General features: G+C 42.8%; 1 protein-coding gene across 1 annotated transcript; it reads right to left on the bottom strand.

The window, feature by feature from the left end:
* Positions 1–3,895: 3,895 nt before the first annotated feature.
* Positions 3,896–4,868, bottom strand: LOC126568519 (muscle-specific protein 20). The gene is made up of 3 exons (XM_050225008.1): positions 4,699–4,868; positions 4,288–4,620; positions 3,896–4,216 (listed from the first exon to the last, which is right to left on the bottom strand). The coding sequence occupies exons 1-3, from the start codon at positions 4,726–4,728 to the stop codon at positions 4,025–4,027; spliced, it is 555 nt and encodes a 184-aa protein (XP_050080965.1). The 5' UTR covers positions 4,729–4,868; the 3' UTR covers positions 3,896–4,024.
* Positions 4,869–8,284: the final 3,416 nt, after the last annotated feature.

The following is an 8,284-nucleotide window of genomic DNA, read 5'->3' as shown; positions in this document are numbered from 1 at the left end:
TTAACCCTACAGATAATATCGTTTTATTGTTGCCTGTGTTATTTTTAATTATTTCAAAAACATTTTAGCTAGACTGCGTTTGCTTTGCATAAGTGTTTTAATTGTTATTTTATTACTTTTATTTATTTAAAACTAATCTTTCGTTGAGCTAATACTTCTGAAAATTGTATTAATTTTTTTTCCAATAAACTTATACTTCATTTATAAGTTTAAAATCTTTTCTTGATGCTCTTTTTCTTTTTCTTAGAGTTTTTTTCATTTTTGTGGCTTGAGGTTTCTAAATTTTCTAACTTTTTACACATTGCTCAAAATTTTAATTTTTTATTATTTTTTCGGTTAGAATTTTTTTCTCTTTTAGTTCATTCGCTCTTCTCTTTCACTTAAATTCCAGGTTCGCTACATAAGGTTTCTGAAGAATGGTGTGAATCTTTTTGCTCATACCAAAGGGTTCAACCATTCTCTTACCAAACTTACACAAATAAAACCTACAAAAATAAACCCCTTCTTGGTCCGTCTTCCGTCTCCTATAAACCTTCCTCATAGTCCTGCATGTCGGCAAGTGAATAATCATAGCCAGATGATTCATAACCGACACTAGAATGTGTTCCGTTGTTTCATTCGCGAGGCAATCCCACGCGTGCCATTGTAAGAAACGACCTGTTTGTGTGCGTATGCTTACCTCGTGCTGTACGCTATGTGTGCTCACAAACAGTTTCGTGACGTGATGAAAATGACACCCTATGGGAAATAAAATGGCACGAATAAATGTCAGCCAGGGCGCGTGTGGACATCGTCCGGTGAGTTGGTTATTACGAGTGTGCTGCTGAAGGATGCTGGGGTAATGGTAATGGTGGTGGCGAAAGACATACCGACAGTAAGTCTGTGATTGTACCCGTCTGTCCTTAATGTATGGCACAGTCGTTCGAGAAAAAGGGAAAGTTTCGTTTGGGGATTTTTCTTACCTTGAAAGGATTTGGGTTTTGGTTGCCTTTTTCAACCCAAAACTCATAGTAAGTGAATCTTTTTATGCCCTCCCAAGTTAAAAGACCACCCAAGATTGTTTCCCGTTTGCCGATATTGCCTCTTAAAGGTTTCATGGAGGAAAAACCGCTCACAAAATACATACTTTGGTACGTAGTGGAGTGAAATCTATTTTCGGAAGATGTAGAAAAATGACGATATGCTGCTTAAAATAAACGCGCCGTGTTTTCTCATCTTATAATACTTCTTTTTCACCTGCTAAAATTATATTTGCCCTTTCTTGTCTTTGCCATAGTGCCCCTCCCCATCGATCACCGTTCGTTAGGTATGTTCCCGCTGCTGAGAGGTGCTTGTTTACTTTGCTAAACAAATCGCAATATGCGTTCGGCACGATCTAACTATCCTTTTCCCTTCCACTCAGGAGAAGCGAACAAAAAGTGGTGGTGTTTGTGAGGCACATTCCAACGGCACGATTACCTTGACGGGTACACATGTGGAGAGATTATTTGAGTAATACAGTATTACGTAAAATGTGCAGGTGAAATAATGCAGTATGCATGCAACAGAAATAGCATGGCTGCTTGGTTTTCAGGAGCAGTAGAGAACAAAAATAATAATTGATACGTGTTTGAGGCAACAGGAGCCGACTAGCATCTACGCTAAAAAAAACATTTGATAGTCTTTTTAGTTCAAACCGTTTATTAAAATTAAAATTAATAGCAAACATGTTAACTCTACGGTATTTTCAAATGTTCAGTTAGATCAAATCTGATGCCAATTGTATTTTTAATTACTAGAATCCCCTTCACTAGGAGCATATCTTCCTTCTCCTCTTCGTATCACTACGAGGCAGCCTAGACTTATTCATGGTCAACGTATACTTACTGTAAATATGTCAAACATCATAATCAATCTTCAATCACTATTGTAAGTTGTAATCACAATTGGTATTCTGTACAGTCAAGTACCAGGCGCCTCCATCAGTAGTGCAACAAAATAAATCACTGCACGCTGTTGTTTGGAAATTCCTCCGAAATAGATTATTAACAGGCAAGAAAACTACATCATATGATTGCAGAAACATACCAATTTTCTATACGTTAAAAATGCTACATTTTTAAATGCAACAAGGTTTAGAGTTTGTTTGAACATTTCTTAATTTTATGCATTAATCAAGTACCAGGCGCCTCCATCCGTAGCACAAAAAAGCAAATCAAAATCCCTGGCCACTGCTGGATGGAAATTCATCCGTAAAAGATTAGTTATAATTAAGAAAACATCATCAGATGAATTCAGAAACATATCATATGGCTACTTTTGATCCGATAGTAACTTACAAGCATAAAAGTAAAGTAAAAGTTCCCCTGATAACCTCACTGTGTTTAATCCTGATCAGTTTTCCCAAGAACGAAATTGTTGTTTGTACAATATTTTCCTCCTCAAGGCTTGGCACGCCATCTTGAGGAATAGTCATTTCATTTCCTTCCTATATTTGCTTGCTTTTCTCTATTTCCCAATAGATGTCGCTCCACTCTCAATTTTCCGCGTAATTGAGCAAACAGAAGCAATTTCATTCCCGCGGATAATCATTCCATTCATTTGAATGATCTCAAAATATTCCCTGCTACCCAAAGCTCGTGCATGTTTCTGATCAATCAAGCTACAACGGAGATTGATTTGGTATTGGCCCTTACCCGAAAAACCCAATGTTGTAAACAAATACCCCATAACCTAAACAATATCTTGCCATAAAATTCGGTCCGCTCAGTTGAAAATTGCAAACGACCGCACGGACCAACGCAGGTCCAGACCTACAATCCATCGATCGGCTGGTGTCGGTGTACGGTCCGGTTGCAAATGTAAATAAATCATTCCGATCCGGTGCCGTTTTTTTTGCTTCCCAGCACGGGTGGACATTCCTTAATGGTAGTTTAGCTTCTCCCTTTCTCGAGACGTAATCGTAACCGTGGTACGCGAACTACACGCGCACGCTTCGAAACGCCGACTTTTCGCAGCGCGTATAATTAGTCGAAGGTCCGTCCACTCGGCCTCCAAAAAGGAAAAACCACCCAAGGAAAAGGCAAACAAACAGACACGAAATGAAACACACGCACGCAGTAGAACTCATATCGAGGGGAAAAGTATACGAGCGCGTGTGTCGGTAGTTTCGAATTCCACCCTTAAGTCACGCAACGAACGGACCTCCGGACAGGCGGTTAATGGACTGGAAAGATCATGGCTCTCTCCGCCCCCAACTCGCTCTCGACCGTGTTGAAGTGGTACACCTTGCGAAACGTGCGATCCCGCCTGTTCTAGGACACAGTTTATGAGCTGTCAAAAATGTAGGACTCACACACGCCACCGGCTCGGCTGGTGAAGATCATCGTGGGCGACACTGCTCAGGCCAACGTGATGCAATGCCAACAAAGTGTGCCAGCGTGCTGTTGTGGAGATTACGTTCACACCTTACACCATTAATCGCATCCAAACGGATTTACTGGGAGTTTTTTTTACGAAATAGTAGTTAATTTTATTACAGATAAATTATCAACAAATTTTCCTCTTACAAAAAAATGTACCGATTTCCTCCCCACGAGGTCACTGTTCCTCACCGCTTTTGAGGGGCGGAGCTGAAAATGGGGGAAGTTAAATTATACCAACAAAAAAAACTCAAGGTGTATAAAGCCGTACGCCGTATTAGTAATACCAGTTCTGGCCGACAGTCCCCTGGAAGCAGGAAGATCTCCAAAAGGTTCCTCCTTACGTTTCTTCTCGCACGTTTTTACTACCTTAACTCTTCAACTTCAACATCATCTTCTTCTCCTCCGTCCTACTATATCTTACACACTCGCAAAGTATGGATGTTTGTGTGGTAGTGCTGATGGTAGTGTGATGTAAAGTGGGAGGTCATTTTTATGTAGGTCGCGGGATTTCATCCGCTGCTAGTGTGCGTGTATGTATATGCGTGTATTTTGGTGGTGTTGGATGGCGTTTGTACACATTTCCGGACCGGTGCTCGTACCGCCTCGTCCACTGGTGACGCTTACTTGCCGAGAATGATTTTACGACCGGCGCCAATGTTCTGGCCAGCCTGGGATGCGCCCTTGTTAGTGCCTGCCTGCAGCCCAATGATGGCCTGGCCCGCGTTCAGCTGTTCGTCGGTAAAGTTACGCTTGCACTCGTCGGCCGGTTTCGGTCCCAGGAAAGGTCCGTTGAATTCTGGATGTTTGTAGCACTGTGGAATCGAAGGAGATTGAACAGATATAAACCATTTCGGCTCTATAGGGAATTTCCATTGCAACTTACCGCTCGGCCAAGGGCAAAGATTGTGCTGGTAACTTGTGCTATGTCCTTTTTCTCGTACAAGTCCACCGTTTGGAATACGTCCAGATCAGGCACGCCGTACTTTTTGATCGCCTGCTGGAACAGGTTAATGTTTTCCATCATCTTAAACTGTCCGCCGGACGTGTTGATCTTGGCCACTGCACCCGGTTCCAGTTTGTTGATCAACTTGCACAGGATCAGTCCATCTCGGAGCGCATCCTCGTACAGGACACCGGCCGGGAACTTCTCACCGAGCACCTCCTCGATCCAGTACTGAGCTTCCTTATCCTTCTCCAGGTCACGCTTGCCAGCGATCTGGAGATAACCGTTCCAAAAGAGATTTTTCATCAATAACCAACACTATTCAACACCTATCACTTCACTTCTACAAACCTTTGCACGAACTTGACGCTCCAAAGCCATTGCTATTGCGCACTAACTGTGTGTATGTTTGTTCTTTCGGGGGTGGAAAAATCCTAAACGCCTGTTGTTCGCACCAAACTGTGCTAAGCTGCTGTCGCTCGTATACTGATGACTGCTGTGGGCAGTAGAATTGCTTTTAAACTTTGCCAAACCGTTCAACATCGTCCACATCTTGTGCGCGTGATGGAAAAACATGCGCCCGCGACTGCGCACTAGCCAAATCTCACGGACCATTCGAAATCGTCCTCCTGCCGTGATCTTCATGGATGGTAGAAGATCGCTTTTGTTTTTCCGAAATTTAATACTGACATCAATGTGGAGGAAGCGCACGAAGGAAGCGTCCTTTCGAAGGCGTCCAAGAAGATCTCTCTAGCTCATCTTTTTTTTTCGTGTTTCTTCCTCCCCAATCCCATGCGTCGGATTTGTCGATTATTTCCATCCGATAGTCTTGTTTGCGGGAAATGGTGGGCTGGCAAAACCACCACCCTGGATCCTCTCCACCAACTCCCGAGACCTCTGATGACGTGTTTACAATAAAATACACATCATTATTTCGAGAACGTTCGGCGCACACCGGACGCTCAGGCCGGAGTTATCTCCATGCCGCGGATCAACAGCGTCCGTACCAGAAGAACCAGATAGCGTGAGTAATTTATTTCCGTCCAAATGACAGATTTTCTCAGACACACCAAACGGTTGGTTTGTATTTAGTTTTTGTCTTACTTGCTCGTTTTTTGGAGTTGAGATAGAGGGAGTGGTGAATTTTTGCGTAAATTCAGCTGCCAAAATATTCTTAATGGAGGGAATAGCCAGTGGAGGAAACGAAGATAAAAATAAAAAAACACTCTTTTAAATTTGTAAGACTCTTCTCTTTCGTTAAACAGTACATTAAACTGTCTGTCCGAAGAGAAAGGGGTCTGTTTTTCCAACTGATTGATGACACAAACTTGATGGATACATATTAAAATAAAATAAAAATCCCACCCCGGAATACTTTACGTTTAATAATGTGCTTCATCGACATCTTAAGTACCGAAGCAGCTCAGTTTATTCGCCACTTTCGCTTGTTTACTAAGATTGAAGCTTGCTGTATCAAATTCATTATCAATGATGCAATCGTTTCTTTCACTAAAATGCATTCAAACACGCACGAAGCACCCTGCTTCGATGCATCTTACGCCTTACGCAGATTGTTTACAGTGTGTATGTGTGTGTATGTGTGTTTCGGACCTGTCTAGGTTAGGTTTCAATCTTTCAACACGTCATTTTACGATCGCCACAGTACACGCTCGGCTACATGTGAGTCTCTCTCTGCCTAATTACGCGTATGTTCTAGACGGTTTCACGCCGGTTACTTAATTGCAAGACACACACTGCTAGTAATTAATGAGAATGCAGTGCTACTTCATCCAGTTGGAATGTCGCTCCTAAATGCTTGCCTCACGGTGGCCAACATTAGCTGCTGACTAATGGTAACGCCACAAGGAAACCGTCAACAGACTAAAGAGATCGCCACAATGATTCACCTGTTGGGCAATCTTCTTGACCTTTACCACCCGTTGCCATGGCAATTTCACCAACCATGGAAAGCCGTACGCGTACTTTTCCACTCCGCTACAGATCCGATCCTCCGAAGCACCGTCGATCTCATCGTCGATTGGCCGGAAAAAACTCTTCAGAAATCATACTAATTTTAGAAACAACGCTACGATCTCAAGGTTACGATCAAACGATACCGCGTCACATTCGCGTTCAAATATGGTTTCCTTTCCTTTTTGTTTGTTTTCGACCCGCTCGGGTCCTTCGGATAAAAGCTCCGGACGCACGTTTATTTGTTGTGCTAAAGATTACCATCAAACGACGTTCGCCCCTTAGACAACGACACATCCACAAACAAACGCGTGTGGAATTGGAATTTAATGGAACAAAAAATGTGCCGCTCCGTATGGTCGTCCATGTTAAGTGGCCCAATAAAATGCAGCGTGAAACAACATCCGCTGTCATTATTTTCCGCCGGTTGGACATCACTCACAACCGAAAGGAAAGCCAAGAAGCAAGCAATTTGGGAACTATATTTAGCGATGAATATTTTTTTGCGAACAGGAACCGATGGGAACCAGGTATAGCGTCTTGACAACAGAGCACACCGTTACCCCGTGTGTGTGTGTGTGTGTGTGTGTCACAGGCAATTCTTCCCCGAATTTCCCACGCCCAGGGACGATGAACTTCGGGATGGAGTGGTCGAGAAGCGTGCTCTTTCGTCATCGATTGGAATGTGTTCGCGTTGTACAACGCATCCGAATAAGTCCGTAAAGAGCGAAAGTATTCACTTTCCAATCACCTGAGTCGATTCGCTTCAGCTTGGCATCGAACAAAAATAAACCACTGAGACAAGACTGGTCACGCTTCTACGATCGTGTGCTTAAAATATAGGTTCGTCTCATGTTCTCATCTCATCACCATTGTGTCCAGTGTGTGCGTCTGTGCGAGCATTCCAATGCGTCCGAATCATCGTCCGAAGCAGACGTTCGACAGACGGACGACCGTCAAACAAAGCACGCTAATCTGCGTGTCAGCGTATTACCTTTACGATACACTACACGTTTTGTGTTGTTGATCCGATTCTTAGTATATTTGACTTACTCTTATAGCATCAACCTAACGTACAATGTGTGGGGTGGCTGTTTAATTTAGTTTTTTTTTCTTTTTTTTTACATTTGGCATGATTTGGACGAATGGTAGAGTCCTTACCTTACGCATTCTTCCCATTGTTCGTATATTTTCTCTTGTCAGGTTCTACTCTCAACTGTCTCCTCAAATTCAAGCAAAAAAAAATACACACACACAACCCTTTCACATTTCCGATAAGCTCCCCAGCACGCATTTGCAGGGTGACCGGCTACTTTGAATTCTACAAGCAATTAAGTCTACCTCTCAATCCTACACCTGTAGCTGTACAACAATTTAAGTGTCCTCGTCTCCAAATACGCTACGCTCATAGGGGACAAGAGTTTTACTTCTACCAGTTTCAACGCTTCCGGAATACTAGTTGGATCGGTTCCAGCTGAATGTCGCGTGTTTCGCGCCCTTTTTCCAACACGCTTGTTTTTTTGGGTATGAGTGTATTAGGATTAGCAAGATCGTTGTAGTGGTAGCAGTAGTGGATCCAACTGTATTTACACACCAACGCATGGCACCTGCTCACGATGGAACTCGCCTGTGAATCGTACTTTTATTTTGAGGAATCTATTTACAAACAGGAGTGTTTTTGGTTGGAAATGACTCTATAAGTGGCTATAAGTAGAAGTATTTAAATCTGTTAGCGTTACCATCCACAACACGATTCCTACATTAAATCGGAATTATAGATGCTCCCAGTGCTCCGTATACAAGACCGTATCGCTTTATGTCCCATCCCTACTGTTGAATTCTTGCCGAACTCTACCAATATCTTCACAATCTTTCTGTGCCCCTACTTATTATGCACTTTTTCACCTCATTTTGATTAATGTCACCTACGCTGACGATGACAGACTGACGTCGTTGTCATCTCTAT

The sequence above is a fragment of the Anopheles maculipalpis genome, chromosome 2RL (assembly GCF_943734695.1).
Source record: "Anopheles maculipalpis chromosome 2RL, idAnoMacuDA_375_x, whole genome shotgun sequence".
Lineage (NCBI taxonomy): Eukaryota > Metazoa > Arthropoda > Insecta > Diptera > Culicidae > Anopheles > Anopheles maculipalpis.
This window is presented reverse-complemented; position numbering and strand designations above follow the sequence as displayed.